The sequence below is a fragment of the Lepidochelys kempii genome, chromosome 3 (genome assembly GCF_965140285.1).
Source record: "Lepidochelys kempii isolate rLepKem1 chromosome 3, rLepKem1.hap1, whole genome shotgun sequence".
Classification (NCBI taxonomy): domain Eukaryota; kingdom Metazoa; phylum Chordata; order Testudines; family Cheloniidae; genus Lepidochelys; species Lepidochelys kempii.
Window position 1 is genome coordinate 149,960,105 of NC_136382.1, and position 20,608 is coordinate 149,980,712.

At 44.4% G+C, this 20,608-nt stretch overlaps 1 protein-coding gene across 2 annotated transcripts; it reads right to left on the reverse strand.

Moving 5' to 3' along the window:
• Window positions 1-394: 394 nt before the first annotated feature.
• DRC5 (dynein regulatory complex subunit 5) lies at window positions 395-19,796 on the reverse strand. Of its 2 annotated transcripts, none has more exons than XM_073338519.1 (5): window positions 19,727-19,796; window positions 10,371-10,647; window positions 5,997-6,565; window positions 4,048-4,497; window positions 395-1,721 (listed from the first exon to the last, which is right to left on the reverse strand). In XM_073338519.1, the coding sequence occupies exons 2-5, from the start codon at window positions 10,552-10,554 to the stop codon at window positions 1,527-1,529; spliced, it is 1,398 nt and encodes a 465-aa protein (XP_073194620.1). In that variant the 5' UTR covers window positions 10,555-10,647; window positions 19,727-19,796; the 3' UTR covers window positions 395-1,526. The 2 variants fall into 2 exon arrangements, with proteins under 2 accessions (XP_073194620.1, XP_073194619.1); XM_073338518.1 differs by having other exon boundaries at window positions 19,719-19,794.
• Between the last annotated feature and the right edge of the window lie 812 nt (window positions 19,797-20,608).

The window sequence follows — 20,608 nt, forward strand, 5'->3', positions numbered from 1 at the left end:
ACACCACAAGTTTGAAACAAAGACAAGACAGAAATACAGGTGACTGGGTGAGCTAGAGTTCTCACTACCACTCACAAATACTCCATAAGCAATAAATTCATGTTACCTAAAGATTTGATTTTCCTCTACAGGTGGAAACAAAACATTGCCAAAGCTGTTGTTATCTAACGGTCCAAAACAATACTCACTTAAGGCAGCCCAGTTTACATTGTTTGTAGAATGCCCCATTATATATAATCTTTAGGTTCCAGGTCAAAGCTGATTTCTAGCCATAGCAAGTGCCTCAAACTCTCCCCAACTCCATTTTCACTGGGGATCAGCAAAGATAAGCACCTCACTGTGTGCTACATTGATGCAATCAAAATGTTTGGACTGAGAGAAAAAGTTTGCCCTAAATTCATGACTGTCTAATGCAAAACTCACATGTGATGACACCTGAACTAATTAGGTATTAGTAAATGAGCTCACTGAGCTTTACCTATTTACCAGGACACCAAAACAAGTTATAAGCAACAGGGTTCACTTACTCAGAACTTTGAGGATTAGCACTTGTTCTACAGACCCAGGACAATCCAGAATCTAACTATGGGTGAGGACAAGTTCATCCCACCTGTAAACTCATTCAAGTCAGTGGAGGTACACCAGGCATGAATTTGGCCCAATATGTACAATCTTCCTCTAGAACATGGCATCTGGTATGTAATGCATTAACTCTTCCCTCCTGCTTCAAAAAAACTGTTCTGTATACACTGGTTTCTCAACTCTGTTCATAACACAACCCACATTTTTAATACCCACACACAGTCTCTGTATCTCCCGTCACAGTCACATAACATCCAAACTGCAACTACCATTGCTCACCTGGAGAGGAAACATTTAGACCAGTAGTGAACATGGCTTGAGTTTTTTAATGCCATTTAGCAGCTGGAAACAAAGAAGGCCCCAACACCATGTGACAACTCGCCTCAGACTGCTAGTGGTCCATAGGCTACTGTAGTATGCCTATCATAGACTGCCAATTGATTTCATTGGTAAGAATAGTAGCCAATACAGTGGAATATGTATAATTCCCTGTTTTAGTTATTTTATTGTAAGAAAAAATAATTGAAAAGGTTATATAAAGAAAAACATTATTCTGAGACTAATTCCAGGAGATGAATTTTCAGGCCAGTCTGTGAGAGGTAGGAACTATGCTGAAATCACATCTGAGTGTAATCAGCCACACCTGGGGGTAATCAGCATGGTTCCCTATGGACAGGTGTCAACAGCACACAATCCAGCAGCACTGCTGCGATGGAGGAGTGAAGTCACATGGAAACCCTTGACCACACTGTGTGAAGGAGCCAGTGAGAAATCTCCTTAGGGATCCAACTGCCAGGTAGGGCCTAGGCCTTGACACCACGCTGTCTGTTACATTTTCTTACCCCTCCTGCAATCATGAATTAATATCATATGGCCACAGCTGCCCAATGAGGAAAGACATTTCATTTCAAAGGCTACAGTGGTAAATAAGGGCATGTGATAGGCTAATCCAGATCTGGGGATTTCTCTTCCAAGGAGTTTGACTGGTGAAAGGTTTTCAGACGGGCAATTTCCTGGTTAGCCTTCAGGGCTTGGTTAATGAGGTACTCGCTCTCTTGCCCCACCTCTGCCAGCCGCAGGTCAAATTCAGTCACGGTCTTGTTATCTGACATTCCTTCCAGCAGCTGCTTCCCACCATCCTGGAATCAGAAAGGAGATGGATGTGAAGTGCAGACCAGGGCAGGCTTGCTGCTTCATGTCCCCCAATCCCCAGAGTGCCTTTCACTGGCACTCACCTACTGCCTGCAAGTGGAGTAGGGGAGAAAGGAGCATGTGCATTTCCATCTCACATGTCCAAAGTAGGAGTACATGACAATAAGCAAAACATGGGGTATCTTATTTCTCGGCAAGACTGAAACGTTACTGGCAGGAAAACAGAAAGGGAGTGTAACCTTATGCAGTGCACACACTAATGGCTCCCTCTGGGTATCATGTCAGCAGTTCTCAGGCTCATGGCTGGTTAAGACTGAGATGATAACCTGACAGAGCCATGCTGGTGTATCTGGTCACCCATTCATCAGCTCACTGCTAGTTAATGTCAACACCAGCACAATTAGATATACCATTCCTACTCCAGCAAATGTCAAGAGAGGTCCACTCAGATAGCCTCCTTTTCAGAAACCATCTCCTGGGGACATCGGTGGTGAGGCAGAGCCTCCCACACAACTGAAGGTCAATTCACTGAGGAAATTCAAGCTGCGATGGAAAATTTGGCAGAGATCTTAGGAGTTCTAGAGCTTTGGGAGGCAGCTCACCTTGGTACCATTACCTACCTCACCTGTCAACACACTCCAGGGATTGGACCAACAGACGTTTCCTGGAGGTGTTGAATCTTAGCTATTGTCAATCAATATCTATCAGATACCAAATGAACATGCTGCTCCTACTAGGGTGACCAAATAGCCAGTGTAAATATTCAGGATGGGGGTGGGGGGATAATACGTGCCTATATAAGAAAAAGCCCCCAAAACTGGGACTGTCCCTATAAAATCAGGACATCTGGTCACCCTAGCTCCTACCCTCTGTGACCACTCCTCCTGCCCCCAGCCTCCCACTGCCTTTGACCTGCCTGAGAGAGGGCAGGAAGTGGGAAAGGAAAGGAAGGAGTCTACCTTTGAAATCAACAGGAATGCAGGTACATAACCAAGGCCTGAGTTTGGTGTGTCTCTAGTGGTTCGACCAGGGGCCTGGGAGTCACAACTCCTCGCTTGGAGTCCCATGTTGGGAGGGAAGTGTATCTAATGGTTACAACAGGGGGCTGGGAGTTAGGACTCCTTGGTTCTATTTCCAGCTCTACCACTGAACACTGTGACACCTCAGGCAAGTCACTTTCTCTGCCTGTGCCTCTGTTTCCTCCTCTGTAAAATGGAGACAATAATACTGATCCACTTCTCAGGGTGTTCTAGGGCTTCACTAATGAACATCTGCAAAGTGCTTTGAGACCCTTGGATGGAAGGTGCTAAGCATTAGGGTTATTATTTCCAAGGATAAACCTCAACCCTTTAGAACACCCTTTTCTCCTTCTATTATTATGTTCTAGCTCTTTCCTAGAGGCTAATAAGAATTAGAACCAATAAAATGCTTGCTGTCTTCAAAGCTCTTTAAAAACATTGGCTAATAAATTGTCAGCTCCCCCATGAGCTGGGCAGACAGGTACAGTAGGTTTTACTATTTCCATTTTACCAATGGGGAAACTGAGGCACAGAGCTTAGAGGCCATTTTCAAACATGGATGCCTAGATTTAGGATTCTTTGTTCACATGTAAAAAACTAAATAGAAGTGACCTGATTTTCAGAGAAGCTGAGCACCACCAGTGACTTGGATGAGATTTGTGAATGCCCACCAGTTTTGAAAATCAGGCCACTTGGATTTAAGAGTTGAATATTAGGCACACGGATATGAAAACTTTGGCCAAAGCCACATGGTGACTCAGTAGCAGAGCAGAGACTTACATAAATTCAGCAAGTGAGCCAGTTTTCTAACAACGCTGATCTATCGATACCAGCGGGAGATTATAAGGGTGATGCCTTCGTACCATGATGAAGCCATGATGGTCTCAGAAATGTTCCCTGAATTTCCTGGGCCTCTCTTTAACTTGGGAACAAAACTCTCAATTTCCTAAAGGCCAAATTCACAAAATACAAGATTCAACTTGAGGGTCTCATTATATATAAAGAGTGCAGGGAGTGTGAAACAATGTGGGATTCCTTTTTTAAGTGGTATTTGCTGTGACCTCAGCTTCTCTGCTGCCAATAATTTATAATAATCAAAGCAAGATCACCTTGGCAGTGTGTGAGATGGAGCTAAATTTGGCTCCTTGGTGAGGGGCAGCAGTCCGCAGACCAAAGAAGCTCTGCATCTGCTTTATGTCAAATCATCCAGACAGATGCTTAAGTTGGACTGCACTAGCTGCTGTAGGGGCAGTAGACGGAAGCAATTTCTCTTTTAGGCAGGAAAGCTGCTTACCAGCCCTATGTGGTTGCATGCAAGGTTGATGCTAGTCAGAGCTGTGTTCTGAGCAAGGACCTGGGAGAAAAGCGTAGCTGTCGGCTCTGACAACTCATTGCCTCCCAGATGGATAGATGTCAAGGTGGCATTAGTCAGCAGGGCATGGCCTATTGCCTGGCCACCCTCATCCTCAATGCAGTTGATGCGCAGGTTCAGAGAGGTCAGCGTAGAATTCTTGGCTAGGGCATGAGCAATAGCCTGGGCTCCTGGGGCCCGGATCCGGTTATTACACAGGTTGAGAATTTCTAGCTTGCTGTGGTTGATCAGTTTGCCAATGGCTCGTGCTCCCCGGTCCCTGATTAGATTGTGGGACAAGTCCAGCTCCACCAAGCATGGGTGATCTAACAAATTCCGTATCAGCATCCGGCTCTTTTCGTCATCCACTTTGCTCCGGCACAGCTTGAAGACCTGTGGAAGAAAAATATGGTCATGCTTGTTGGCACAGCAACTACCATCATTTTGGGAGGGATTTTGAAAAAGCCTAAATGAGTTAGGTGCCCAAATTCAACTGAAAGTCAAAGGGAATTGGGCACCTAACCTCCCTAGAGAGCAATGCCAAATCCATCTTAACTTCAAATTTAACAGCCACTGTTTGACCTCTAACTGAAATATAACAGTTACATGTTTGCAAGGTTCCCTAGTGGGGGCAGTCACAAAAGGGCCCCACAATGGGATCTCTGTGGCCATAGAAGAGCTCATTGCACCTAATGGTGGAAGGCAGTTGCAGAACCTGTCAATCCATCCAGAGAGTGAGGGGTCAGATTATTCTGCCTTTTCTCTGAATTGTGATGTGTCAATTAGTTACACTCCAGAATTAGTTAACTCTAGAATAGGGTTCCCAGGGAGGCTGTGGAATCCCCATCATTGGAGGTTTTCAGAAGAGGTTGGACAAACACCTGTCAGGGATGGCTTAAGTTTACTTGGTCCTGCCTCAGCACAGGGGACTGGACTTGACTTCTTGAGGTTCCTCCCAGCCCTACCTGTCTATGATTTTGTGGGGCAGAATCTCTGTACTGGAATAACCACGGAGTTGAGGGTTACACTATTGTCCAGAGAGAAGCATCGTCCGTGCTGGGAGTTCTAACATCTCCACACGGTGTTTTGGGGTGTCTGTGCTGCTGTGTGACGTCCTGTCACATTTTTATCTTTAAGTAACATATTGCATGTATTTGCTCGTGAAAGTTAAGAGACTGGCCTAACAAAGAACTGGCTCCCTTTGCTTATCCCCATCCAGGATTGTGCAGGAAGGTGCAGCAGGACTGCTCCTTCCCTCCTGATCTACAGAGAACACATTTTATATGGGGGGAGGGGGTTGCTCACGTTAGTAAGACACAGGCCTTACTGAACCTCACACAACACATGATAACAAACAGCACCTAGCAGGATATTAAATTACAGGCCACCAAGTTAGTATCATTTCAAACATGAAGTTAGATAGGCACTGCAAAGGGGAAAGGCCCTGCCCTTAGCTAGCAGACAGCCTGGCTTGAGGGGGAAAGGACGCTTCACATCTTGACTTTCCACTCACTTGGCCAAATTCAAACCTGGTGCAGGCAGCCCTATCAATTTCAACAAATACAGACTTGCTTATACCCGCTCTTAATGTTTCCCATTGTGTGGCATCAAATGCATTTCAAATACTCTACCAGTTTTTGTGATTTGGCTTTGGCCCCTACATGTTACAGTGAATTGCATCCTATGAATATACTTAGGCACCAAATTAGAAAATTTGCCTAAGACGGTCAAATTATTTGAGTCAAACATTTGGAAGCCATCCACTGGACTGGGCAGACTAATGGTGAGCAGCAGGTAAAACTGGTCTCTTGGCTCTTTGCAAGGGTACTCTGTCCCTGTTTTAGTTTATCCTTTAAAATATAAATGTTAAAAAATCAGTTTGGGCAAGTTACTTTCAAGGTGTGGCACTTCTTGAAAGCATTGGCCAGAGAGCAACAGTCCTGATACGTAAAGTCAAAGAGGCTCCACTCGAAGTTCATGCCACAGTCTTTCACACCATACGTCAGATGCAGCTCTTCTAGGTGAGAGAGGGCAGCAGTGAGCACTCCTAGGTCATAGTGATGCATGCAGAATTCATCGACCCCAACATCACTCCCAGAATCGGACATGTCATCCTCTTCCTTATTCTGATCCAGCTTCACTGGTGGGAGGAACTGATCGATTTCCAGCTTCCTCACATACTCCTTGCAAAGTGGGATGACCTCCAGGACTTGACTGGGGTCGGTTGTGTTAGGGATGAAGTACTTCAGGATGTTCTCCAGGTGGCGTTCAAAGAACATCCGCTTCCAGCTGCCCCCGTAGCGGGAGACATCACACACCGCCCATCGCTCAGTACAGCACCTCTTCCAGTAGCCTTCGTCACTGATCAGGTTGGCGGTCACTGTAAGGGGCAGGCCTGTGGAAATCCTGTCCAGCACCTTCCTTTGGTGCTCTGGCAGGAGATAGTCCACGACAGGATTCTCTGTAGGGAATAATGAAGAGGAGAAGTTACTCCCAAAAAGCATTCTGAATCTGAGGGGCGGGTATGTTCACTAATCCAGTCCCCCTAGAAATATTATGGTGAGTAATATTTTAACCCAGACCTATTGACATAAGTTTTTTACCATTTGGCAATCATTGATTTTATATGCTGTTTGGGAATAGCATCTGTTAATTGTGCTCCCTTCTGCTACTCCCATAGTACCACACCAAAAAAATATTGTCGGTCCTACATAAACTGTGGATAGTGATTTTGTATTTTTATTTTTAGGTGGTGGACTTCTTGTTGTCTAAATAGATATTTAATGGAAAATTCTGCTCTAGTACACCAAGGTAAATCCAGAATAACATCACTAATGTGAATGGAGTTGCTCTGGATTTACACCAGTATATGTGACAGCAGAATTTGGCTCATTGTTTAGAGAACTTCCCCATAGGATGATAACCTTTTAAAGGAGAAAATTTTGGGTCTGGGTTCTTTAGATGTTCTTTATAAAACTTCTCTTGGCTTTGCACCATTGTATATTCTACTAAAAGTTACCCACTTTTTGCCCACCAAGCACTCTCTATCTCCTCCTTCAAACCTACCTTATTCAGAAAAATGTTCCCTTCTCCTCCAGTAATCTCTCTTCAACCCTCTGCCTTGAACCTCTGTCCTATCTCTCATCTCATCTCACTGACACTGGAAGCTCTCTGGGGACAGGGAATTTCTATAGTGCCATATACATTTACAGCACTATATACCTGATTTTTATTAATTATCATCACCATGGAATCATAGAGACTAAAAACAGAGAGACCTGTCTGCACATGGAAAATCTTATTCTGAGAAGCAAAGCTGGGTTCCTACTTTCTCTCTCTACTAAAGATATCTACATAAGAAGAGCGCTGTGGCTTTGCTCGGAGACTTCTTCCAGTATTCCCTCCATTTCCTCCCACATACTAACATGCTTACATTGCAGTGACCCTCTCTTAGTCAAACCCTTTCTGAGGCCTTCAATACCACTTTTCCGAGTCGGGCAGAGAGCATCACTGAAGTTATTGACATAAACTGTGAAAGTATAGATCATTGTTGCAACCAGGGTCCTATGGTTGCACCAGTTCTTGTCCAGAGAAGGCCAAGAGGGATGTCTATGGAAAGGTTGTAGTTTGCTGGTTATGATTATGCTGTCTGTATGTGTCAAGGTTCCTTCCCCACTCTGAACGCTAGGGTACAGATGTGGGGACCTGCATGAAAACCTCCTAAACTTACTTTTGCCAGCTTAGGTTAAAACTTCCCCAAGGTACAGACTATTTTACCCTTTGCCCTTGGACTTTCGCTGCCACCACCAAACGTCTAACACTGGTATTATTATTATTAGGAAACAGTTTGTTTGGAAATGTCTGTCCCCGCAAAATCCTCCCAAATCTTACTCCCTTTTTTCTGGGGAAGGTTGATAAAAATCCTCACCAATTTGCATAGGTGACCACAGACCCAAACCCTTGAATCTTAAGAACAATGAAAAAAGCATTCAGTTTCTTAAAAGAAGAATTTTAATAGAAGAAAAAGTAAAAAAAGAATCACCTCTGTAAAATCAGGATGGTAAATACCTTACAGGGTAATTAGATTCAAAACATAGAGAATCCCTCTAGGCAAAACCTTAAGTTACAAAAAGACACAAAAACAGGAATATCCATTCCATTCAGCACAGCTTATTTTCTCAGCCATTTAAACAAACAGAATCTAATGCATATCTAGCTAGATTACTTACTAAGTTCTAAGACTCCATTCCTGTTCTGTCCCCGGCAAAAGCATCACACAGACAGACCCAGACCCTTTGTTTCTCCCCCCCTCCAGCTTTGAAAGTATCTTGTCTCCTCATTGGTCATTGTGGTCAGGTGCCAGCGAGGTTATCCTAGCTTCTTAACCCTTTACAGGTGAAAGGGTTTTTCCTCTGGCCAGGAGGGATTTTAAAGGTGTTTACCCTTCCCTTTATATTTATGACAGTATGTGTTCATCATTTTTGTGTCTGAAGTTATGAATATTGGCTATGTACTTGTTTGATTCTAAGTAGCCTCAGTGAAGCATTTGGTCAGCTTCCTGAGAAAGGACTATTCTCAGTAAGTGCCCCATCAAGAAACACTTAACTATCAGTGGACTTTGGGAGATGCTAATCCACATCTCAGCTTTCTTGGGAACGTTCAAACTAACATGTAAATTAAGGCATCGGCCTGCAAAAAGAGGAATCATCCATAGACATGTGACTTGCCAAGGTGGCTACAGACTTCATCTTGTTGTTGTGATTTTGCACAGGCAAATAAAGGGGTTTCCACCCACGACAGGGAATATAAAAGGCCCTGGAAACCCCTCCAGTTTGTCTTCAGCTGGCTCAAAAGATAGCCTCTCCACTCCAAAGAGATGCCTGAAAGAAACTGGAACAAAGGATAGTAACTACGGGGGCGTGAATGATTGCTGGACCCAGACTAGGAAGGACTCTAGTCTGTGAAAGAAGCTTATTGGAACATCTCTGAGGGTGAGATTTACTTGCATTTAGTTTCCTACTGTATTAGGCTTCGACTTGCGTGTTTTTATTTTATTTTGCTTGGTAATTTACTTTGTTCTGTCTGTTATTATTGGAACCATCCTCTACTTTTTATATTTAATAAAATTACTTTTTACTTATTAATTAAACCAGAGCAAGTAATTAATACCTGGGGGAAGCAAACAGCTGTGCATATCTCTCTATCAGTGTTATAAAGGGCGAACAATTTATGAGTTTACCCTGTATAAGCTTTATACAGAGTAAAATGAATTTATTTGGGGTTTGGCTCCCATTGGGAACTGGATATCTGGGTGTTGGAGACAGGAGCACTTCTTAAGCTGTTTTCAGTTAAGTCTGCAGCTTGTGGGAAACGTGGTTCAGACCTGGGTCTGTGTTTGTAGCAGGTTGGCGTGTCTGACTCAACAAGACAGGGTACTGAAGTCCCAAGTTGCCAGGGAAAATGGGCTCAGAGGTAGTCTCAGCACATCAGGTGGCAGTCCCAAGGTGGTTTCTGTGACCCAATCCGTCACAATCACTGAGGATCCAAGGAAGTTACTCCTTTTCCAGACTCACTGGGCTCCCAGATCCAGGCAGCTTAGGACCCAAACTCTGAACCCTAACCTGGCAGCATGTTAGACTAGCAGCCTTGCTATTTCTTAGCAATTCATCTGGTCCAGATGCACACTCTCCACCTGAGGATGTCATCATTCTTGGGTTGTAACATCACAGCTGATTGCTGTGGAAATGTTAGTGAAATCATAAGTTTATATCCCACACCCTTCATACATTACTTGTATTCTTCAACTGGGGCAGGGAATAGTTCTACCTGTCTGTACAGCACCCAGCACAATGGGACCCATCCTGACCAGGCCCCTGGATGGTACTGTAATGTGTGAGATGACAAAGAGCAGAGAAATCTGACTTCAGTGGTCAAGGTAAAAGCTGATATAGTGAGTCCAAGCAGGGCATGGAGGGAAACTGAAGAGCAGCCTGACAGATATGATGGGCTGAGTTCAGGGCAGCTTCCCACTCTGCACAGTAGTCCCAGTGCGCCAAATTCATCGCCCATGTAACTCAATGGAAGCCAATGGAGTTACATAGACACGTCTAGCTATTGAGCAGCAGGAGAGATTTTTTCCTCTGCCCACTCTCTTTCCCTTTCTTTGACACTCAGCAGGACAGAGAACACAGTGTGAGCCGGCTCCACAACCCAAGGTAGAACAATGCAGTCCACAGGACTGCTGTGGGGAAGGGACCATGGCTTACTTTCAAAGTTGCTGACGATGTGCTGGAGGCAGAGCTCACTGAGTTGTGGAACAATGGCCAGGGACCACTCAGGATCCTCAGCAATGATCCGTCGCATGCGTCGGGGGTTGGCTGCAGGGTTCACCGCTGATGTTTTCAATGTGGGAGAGGCCACATTCATGTCTCCAGAAACTGGCTCCTGCATCCTCACATGCTAAGCTGACCCTACCCCCGTAGACGAAACAGAAGGAAAGTCTGCATCAGGACAGTATCACCAGCACATTTCCAGCCATGATTCCTGGTGGAAAAAAAAAAAGTTTAAGAAAGGGCCAATAATTGGAGCCTCTCACTGGTACTAATAAAAACAACAAAAACAAAATGTTGGCACTCCCATGACATCACTCTGCACACTTTGGATACCCTTTTCTGCTACTCTTTGTCTGTCTTGTCTATTTTAGATTGTAAGCTCTTCAGGGCAGGGACTTTCTATTGCTCTTATGTTTATACAGCACCTAGCACAATGGGGGCATTGTGTAATAAACATAATAAATAATACAATGGTATTGCTATAAAGAGCTATTAACGCTTTAGAGGTTAAAGCTCATTGCAACTGTATTAATTTATATCTGCAATTTTTTTCACTGCCCTTCCCCATTGCCTTCTATCCGAGGATTTCAGTGCTCTTTACGAACATTTGTTAACTGGAGCTTCAACACCCTGTGAGAGGAGTCAGTGTGATGGGGCAGACAGGCCCCATATTAGCAACGAGGAGGTAAAGGAGAGCCTGTGGACCTAGTTGACCTCACCCTGCTATACCTGCAGCCAATGTCAGTCTTTCTGGGCCTGTTATCCCATCCATCAAATGGAACTGGAACAGAATAGACTGCCAGTGCCCTCCTCTACCCACTATGTCTCTAAAGACCAACACTCTCTTTTTTTTCCTTTTGAGGGTCAAATTTGCCAGTTTCCTTTTCCCTATCCCCCCATAGCTCTCTGCCTTGTAAAGAGTAATGCAGAAACTCCCGGTGAGGGACATGACAAAGAACAGACTAGGAAACAAGGTACCTTCATTTCTCTAAGATAGATACTCCTGTCTCCCTTTCCTGATTCAGCATTGCCAATGGCCGTAATTTATACTAATGGACGATTTAGATTTGTGGGGGTCTGAGACAAGTGACATACCTTCTAATCAGGAGCTGAGAGGTAGGTCCAGATCTTTATTTACACTTTGGAGCCCAGTTTGACATGGAACTTAAGGCTACTCTAGAAATGAGCACTAGATCATGACAAGATGTTCATCCAAAAAGACCCTCCAATAATATCCTACAAAGAAGCCTGCAGCCATGTAAAATCGTACGCCCCAATGTCCCTCCCCACACCTTTCTGCTGAGCCTCGCTTTGATTCCATGCATCATTTTCCCTTAAAGGGAGAGAAGCAGATGCTGCTACACAGATCAAGCTCATTATTTCTTTCCCCTTTGTGAGACTGCTCCATCTTCCTTTATAGCACTGATATGTGCTGGCTCAGCCAGTTCTAGTCCCTGTTTCTTTGAAACCTTTGTAGTAGGTTTTGACAGTCCTCTGATCCCCCAAACTGTCTGTGGACATTATTATAAAACAACCTGCTAAGAAGGAAGAGAGAAGCTCTATGAAATACTAAGAAGAACTAGAGAAGCAAAGAGAAATGATTTGTGTTGTATTGCAGAGACAGTCAGCAAAAGCTTCTTCATATGTATTCACAGCACACAGCAGGTTCTACAGGACAGTGACCTGCTAATATGCTGGTGGGGAATCGGCGATGAGGGATAAGGTTATGGTAGATAGTTATTGGGCTTTAGACTCATAGACTTGAAGATCAGAAGGGACCATTGTGATCATCTAGTCTGACCTCTGCACATTGCGCTCCTGAAATAGACCCCAACCTCTGAGTTACTGAAGTCCTCCAATCATGGTTTAAAGACTTCAAAGTTACAGAAGATTCACCATTTACATTCGTTTAAACCTGAAAGTGACATGTGCCCCATGCTGCAGAGGAAGGCGAAAACCCCCAGGGTCTCTGCCAATCTGACCTGGGTGAAAATTCCTTCCCCACCTCCAAAATGGCAGTCAGACCCTGAGCATGTGGGCAAGACCCAGGCGAATACCTGGGAAAGAATTCTCTGTAGTAACTCAGAGCCCTCCCTATCTAGTGTCCCATCTCCAGTTGTTGGGGATTTTTGCTAATGGCAGTCGCTGATGGACCACATGCCATTGTAGGCAGTCCCATCATACCATCCCCTCCATAAACTTATCAAGCTGAGTCTTGAAGCCAGATAGGTTTTTTGCCACTGTTGTTCCCCTCGGAAGGCTGTTCCAGAACTGCACCCCTCTGATGGGTAGAAACCTTTGTCTAATTTCAAGCCTAAACTTGTTGATGGCCAGTTTACAGTGAAGGAGAGAAGACAGAGAGCAGCCTAAGATGGTGGGGAGGTCAGGTTTTCTGGTATGGTGGGGGAATTAGCATAGGGATATCTATGGACGTGGCAGTGAAAAGGTTGAAAGGAGGAGGAACATACACCGAGGAGGAAGGGAAACCACACCAAAAGGGGGTGAGGGGAAATGGGGGGAGGCAACCAGAATATTCAGAAATGAAGAGTAAGTAGTGGTGAAACAGAACTATTTCTTCAACGAGCTCTGAATACAGAAAGGAAGTTTCCAAGGGTGTTCAGAGACAGCTAACCAGAACTGTGGGGAAAAAGAGAAGGGGCCAGATTCTCAGCTGGCATAAATCAGTGTAGCTCCATTGTCTGCAATGGATTTACACCACCTGAAAATCTGGCTTTAGGGACTAAAGAACTCAGGTGGCATTGCTATCTTATTGAAGAGGACACACTATTGGGACAAGTGACCTTTCTCTACCTACTGCTTTCTTAAAGGTGTCAGGTACTTCTACACTTCCCAAGCCAATTGCAGTTTCCTGTGGCTACTGACAGCTTTCCTTACATTCCTGGAGCAGTCCCAGAAAGGCTGGCACTTAGAAACTGAAGCACAGCATAGATGGCCTAGAGTTACTTCATGGTCATGTCCCAGAAAATGGTTTGAGTGTCAATTTACTAATGGCACAGTGACTATGTGGAATGATTTTAGAGACCAACTAAACAAAGCCACATTGCATATTCCATTTCCAGGGCAATGAAATTGGGGAAAGGTATAATTCCTAAATCCCTCATTAGGTAATATGAATCCTGCACTAATCAATAAATAGATCATTGTAATCTGTGAAGTTTGTAACCTAGAGTCTTACAGATATTTAAAAAACAAACTACACCATCCCCAAGATACCAGCACCATTCTCCCATGTGACCACATAACCAAATTGTTTTCACCCTTGTCCTCCCAATGCTACAGCACCTCCCTTAGCTTAGACTGCAAACTCCCTGTGACAGGAATACTGTTTTCCACTGAATGCATCCAATGAAGTGCGCTGTAGCTCACAAAAGCTTATGCTCAAATAAATTTGTTACTCTCTAAGGTGCCACAAGTACTCCTTTTCTTTTTGCAGATACAGACTAACACGGCTGCTTCTCTGAAACCTGTCTTTATTTGGTTTTGTAAAGCAAGGTAAGTAACTAAATAATAATCAGCCAAGAGTGACCAAATTGCAGCCTGTAGGCCAAATCAGGGGCGGTGGAATGGCAGGTGGTTAGCGCCCACACAGTGGAAATACTGTGGGGCCTGATCTATGTTTCCACCCCTGCGAGTCATTCCCTGTAAACTGTTTCAGAGTAACAGCCGTGTTAGTCTGTATTCGCAAAAAGAAAAGGAGTACTTGTGGCACCTTAGAGACTAACCAATTTATTTGAGCATGAGCTTTCGTGAAGTGAGCTGTAGCTCACGAAAGCTCATGCTCAAATAAATTGGTTAGTCTCTAAGGTGCCACAAGTACTCCTTTTCTTCCTGTAAACTGTGTGCATGCATGCGGGGCAGAGGAGCTGAGGTAGCTGCTGTGGCGCTGAGGAGCAAGTCACTACTACACCCCATCCTCTCTCTCACACTCCAAGTATTCCCTGCTGCCACTCTGACCTCTCCCTGTTGCCTCTGACTCTTCCCACTCCCCATGCAGAAGCACCTCCACCCTCTCCCCTCATTCAAAGTAGCTTCTGCTGCCTCTGGGCCAAATGCAGTACATAAGTGCCCTCAGATTTAACAGAGCTGTGGCCTGTGGAATCTATGTCCCAGGATGCTATGTTCTGTTTTGATCTGAGTGGTGATGTGAATTAAATAGATCTTGGGTCAGTCTGCATTAGGAAAAGAGATTAAGGTTAGCTCGGGGTTAGGTAACACATGTCATCTAAATAAACCTAACCTCAGTCTCTTTTCCTAATCTAGACAAATCCCCCATGTGATGCTGCACAGTAGTAATCATACAGCCACTAGACTGGACCCCTATGTTTCTATCATTGGTTCGATACAAAATATGTTTCTCTCTGTTTCCAGTTCTCCATTGTTCCTACTTAGCATTCAGTGTGAACATGAATATAGCAGGAGCGAGGTTGTTATGGGATGATAATTATTCCACAAAGGTGTTTGAATCAACTCAAAGGCTCCAAGGTGTTGTAGAGTGCCAAGTCTGACGCTGAGTCATTGATCACACTGAATCAGTTCACACAACCTTTGGCATGGTAATCATATACCCCTGCTCCTGTTCAATGGCATGGTTTTCTGGATGCTTCCAGTCCAGACACAAATCCCTTCGTGAAATGGCTTCTTTCGCTGATTTGGGCTCATGTACCCCTATATCTTGGCTTTAGGAATCTGAGACAGAAAACTATAGCTGATGTGGCAAACAAATTCCAGCAGCTGAGTTTGCGTCGCATATATTTAAACATTGGATGGATGGATGGATGGATGGATGGATGGATGGATACTCAAAAGCAAATTACAACTTCTTCACTGCAGAGGATGTGAGGGAGATTCCCACACCTGAGCCATTCTTTTTAGATGATAAATCAGAGGAACTGCCCTAGATTGAGGTGTCAGTAGAGGAGGTTTTGGAACAAATGTATAAGAATAATATGTCTCCAGGACCAGATGCTATTCAGCCAAGAATTCTGAAGGAGCTCAAATATGAAATTGTGGAACTCCGAACTGCGATATATAACCTATTGCATAAATCAGCCTCTGTAGCGGATGACTGGTGGATAACTAATGTAACGCTGATTTTTAAAAAAGGCTCCAGAGGTGATCCTGGCAATTACAGGCTAGTAAGCATAACTTCAGTACCAGGCAAATTGGTTGAAACTATAGTAAAGAACAGAACAATCAAACATATAGATGAACACATACGTTGGGGAAGAGTCAACATGGCTTTTGTAAAGGGAAATCATGCCTCACCAATCTACTAGAATTCTTTGAGGGTGTCAACAAACATGTGGTCAAGGATGATCCAATCGATGTGTACTTGGACCTCCAGAAAGCCTTTGATGATGTCCCTCATCAAAAGCTCATAAGCAAAGTAAGCAGTCATGGGATAAGAAGAAAGGTCCTCTCATGGACTGGTTAAAAGACAGGAAACAAAGAGTAGGAATAAATGGTCAGTTTTCACAGTGGACAGAGGTAAACAGCAGGGTTCCCCAAGGATCTGTACTGGTACCAGTGCTGTTCAACATATTGAGAAAGGATCTGGAAAAGGGGGTAAACAGTGAGGTGGCAAAGTTTGCAGATGATACAAAATTAAGATAGTTAAGTCCTAAGCTGACAGTGAAGAAGTTACAAAGGGATCTCTCAAAATTGGGTGATTGGGCAACAAAATGGCAGATAAAATTCAATGTTGATAAAGTGAAAAGTAATGCACGTTGGAAAACATAATCCCAACTATAAACGAATATAAAAACGCATATAAAAACGCAAAAAACGCAAAAAAAAAATGCATATAAAACGAATGGGTCTAAAATTAGCTGTTACCACTTAAGAAAGAGATCTTGGCGTCATTGTGGTTAGTTCTCTGAAAACACCTGCTCAAAGTACAATGGCTGTCAAAAATCTAACCGAACATTTGGAACCATTAGGAAAGGGATAGATAATAAGACAGAAAATATCGTGACACTGTATATATCCATGGTACACCCACAGCTTGAATACTGCATGCAGTTCTGGTCACCCCATGCTAAAAAAGATATACTAGAACTGGAAAAAGTTCAAAGAAGGGCAACAAATATGATTAGGGATATGGAACAGCTTCCATAGGAGGAGAAATTAAAAAGACTGGGACTGTTCATCTTAGAAAAGAGATCACTGAAGGGGGATATGATATTTATAAAATCATCAACGGTGTGGAGAAAGTAAATAAGGAAGTGTCATTTACCCCTTCACATAACATAAGAACTAGGGGTCGCCCAATTAAAATTAATAGGCAGTACTTCTTCACACAATGCAGTTAGTCTGTGGAACTCATTGCCAGGGGACGTTGTGAAAGCCAAATATATAACTGTGTTCAAAAAAGAATTAGATAAGTTAATGGAGGGTAGGTCCCATCACAACATTATCGATAAGCCAAGAATAGTCAATAAAAGTAATGCATGCTCCTTTCCATCTACTCTACACTTAAATCACCTACAATACAAAGGTTTTATTAATGATATGCAATGAAATTGGACAGGTAGTAAATTCCCAAGCTATTTTACTTATGCACAGATTAAGGCAATTTGCCTTTCTGCATAAAACTACTAAAAAGACCTATTTCCTCCGGTGGTAAATAATTCCACCCAATGATTCCAGGTTAGATTGCTATCATTCTAGCTTCTTCAAGGCATGAAGTAAGAAATAAGGAAGTCTGCTCAAAGAGAAAGGTTTCTGGCTTTTGTGCCTGATCCAGTGCCACTGAAGTCAACGTAAAGAATCCCATTGACTTCACAGGGCCCCCTGACAGCAATTAGTCAGTCCAAGAAATGGATTAAACATAAAGCCCCTGTCAGCACTAGAGCTCATAAATGTATCTGAAACTATTTCAAGCAATTACAGCCCAACAGAGTTTGCACCCACATTTAAGTCCTGTCTACCCAGAATTTTAGGGAGTTTGCTCACCATTGCTCTAGCACTGTGGAAACACTGGCTAAGCTGCAGGTGTTTTTACTATCACAATATCTAGATCTGCTCTGAGCAGGACTGGATGACAGTAGTAAATACACCTAAGCTCTGTCTAGCATTCTCACCACTGCTACCACCAGTGAAACTCCACCAGTGGTGAATTATGGGAGCTATTTTTGCCAATGTATGTTATATTTGTATTAAGCAACTATGCTGTTGACTTCTAGGATGTAATGTGTATAGCATGGCTCTCAATTTTTTATACACTCACATGCACACCCATATATACTGCACAAAGAAAGCGTGCTAGCTACAGTCATGTTGGAAAACAGCTGTCAAGTTCAGATCTGGCAGAATTAGCTTTGCCATCCATTTGCTAACATGGTTATTTACATGAACAGAATAACAAACTATGCCAGGGACAAAATTATCTTCTATATCGCCTTTTACTTAAGGTGCCCTGAGTCATCACCAACGTATCAGACACTCCTCAGTGATGGAAGTCATTGTGTTTAAGAAGTAACACCTCAAGAAAGGTAGCTGCTTGGGAATTCACCACCACCTGTGACAACACTTGCCAGTCAGCAGTGGCAGGCACTGTCTTGTCAACCCTTGAAGGGGCACTTTATGTGGCAGTAATTGTGAGAAAGGTGACATCCAAGATGGGAATACACAGATATATGGAGTCAACAGAGAGGCAAGGAGAATATCCAGCCACTTCCAAAAACGTCAGTGCTTGCTCAATCAAGTCAAATCTAGCTCTAGCAACGTCCTGAACTAGCAATGACTTTATCCTCTTTCCTCTCCATCAAGCTGTTCTCTAGACTCCCAATAAAAGTTAATTGGTCACTTAATTTTAATAATTAATTAAAACAATACTTTGCCCTTCTTTAGCTCCTTCCATCCAAGGATCTCAATGTACTTTAACAATCAGTTAATTTAATCACCCATTGAGGTAGGCAAAATAATTTCCAGATTTTACAGTTGGGGGTAATGGGGTACAGCGAGGGGAAGTGACTTGCCTGGCTCATACAGGAAGCCCATGACAATACTACGAATAGAACTTATTTCTAAATTCCCAGGCCTTTGCTTTAACAACCAGAACATGATCCCTTCTCCTCACTAATGACTTGCTGGCATTCCTTTCTATATTGTAAATGTCAGGGTCCTTAAAGGTGAACTGAAGGGCTTTCTATCTGCCAAGATCTGACTTCAAGCCCTCACAGTTCTGTTTCTCCTATAACTGCAGATAGCATTACTAGCACCAGAAGCTGAAAAATGCTATTTTAGGAGTTAGTGATGTGATCAGCTCCAGCAGAGGAAAAAAGAAACTGAGGGCCTCAATGCAGATTTTGGGAAGTAAGCAAAGGCAGAAATGATTTTCAAATCAAGTATTTTAAAAAGTATTCTCCCTAAGTTCTTACACTGAGCCTTCTCCATGGTATTGGAGTCCCAATTTGCAACAGAACCTCACTAATTTGTACTAATGACAGGCCCATGTGTGATTACCAAATGTTGAAAATTAAAGAGTAGGCAACCAAACACAATTTAAAGAAATCATACTTAAAGCATCACATAATATGCTTTATCATGTCTTTTGACAAGCATAATTTAGTACTGATTAATAAGAGTAATATGCCAGAGCATGCTAGCATACTGACTGTGGTATATTTTGTAAAAGAAATGAAGTCTTAGTAATAGACCTCACTACAGCATGACCTCTTCTGTTAAACACCCACTGAAAGTTGGGATGAGGGTTTTTTAAATGACAAGTATCCAGTTTGTGAATTAGCAGACTCTGTGAGGTTATTACTTATAGGCATTTGGCAGCGTGCTCCAGACAAATACAGGCAGTCCCTGTCCAAGGAGTTGACAGCACAAAGCCCCTGTATTTCCCTAAGTGGGTATAACCCGGCTAGGGAAGAAACTCCCTAAATTTCCTCTGTAAGGAATTGTTCAGCTGGCTGAGGGGGAGAGCTGGGGGGGGGCCGCAACCAGCCCTGGCTCCCCTCCAGACCCACATGGATTTCTAGGCATTCACTGCAGGGTGGAGCCCTCTGCCACCAGCTCTAGGGCCCATTCCCTGACCAACTCGAGCTCCTGGTCAGGGACGTCACCCCGACCTCGGGAAACCTCTGGGCGGGGGCAGGAAACCCCAGCCCCGGGGCGGGGCGGATCTGAGTGAGCTAGTACACCTGCTGCTCCTCCCCCCCGCCCCGAGTCTGGAGGCGCCCCGCTTCCGCCCCAGCCAGCCCCCGCCACCCCCGTGTGTGCGGGGGGGGGAGCTCTCCCCTCTGACCCTACCCTCTCACCGCCTCCCGGTGGGCGCCGCCTCGGGCTGCTCTGGCCTGGCAGGCCGGACCCGGCCGCGGTTGCTGGGGAAGCGGCCCGTTGTCAAGGGCGGGGCCGGGGGGGGGAGGATTCCGAGGGCGGAAGCGAGGCTGCCCCGCAGTGCCGCGGGCGGGGGCAGTCCCAGAGTTTGGGGGCTCGCGTGCCCTGCCCCCCCCCAGTGCAGAGCCGCCCCAGAGCCACGCACAGGTCTGGTCAGCGGCCCCGCAGGCGGAGGGGTCACCCCCTCCCCCGCGCGCCCCAACATTTGCAGCAGTCAGCCGCCCCGGCGGCACAAGCCCTGGCTCAAGCCTCGGCTACACGCACAAGTTGCAAGGCTTAGTTAGGCAGGTTACGCTGTCCCGAGACAGCCAGAGCAATGCAGACCCCGAGTGTGGCTGGTGTGAAGGTGCTCACGGTGGTAATGGGGTTGTTAGAGGTACAAAAAAACTGAGATATCTGGGCTGATCCTGACCTTATGCACTGGCCAGCTGGCAGTGCCTGCAGAGCTCCCTGGCAGATTTCTTGGGACAACTTCCTCAAAAAAGGGAGGATCCTGGGAAAACCTGGACAGGTAGCAACCCTAACCCTAACAGCTATGCCCATTCAGGAAGGGGAATAAACTACACTAGTATAAGGTAGATTTATATTAATATAAGTGTTCACACTAGGGGTATATTGGTACAACAATAGCAGTAAAACAAATTGCATCCCAAACCAACAGAGCTATACCTGTGTAAAAGCTGTGTGAAGACCAGGCCTTAGCCCTGGTCTACAGGACAAACTTATGTCAGTATAACTATGTTGCTCAGACAGGTGGAAAACCACACCCAGAGTGACATAGTTATACTGACTTAACTCCCAGT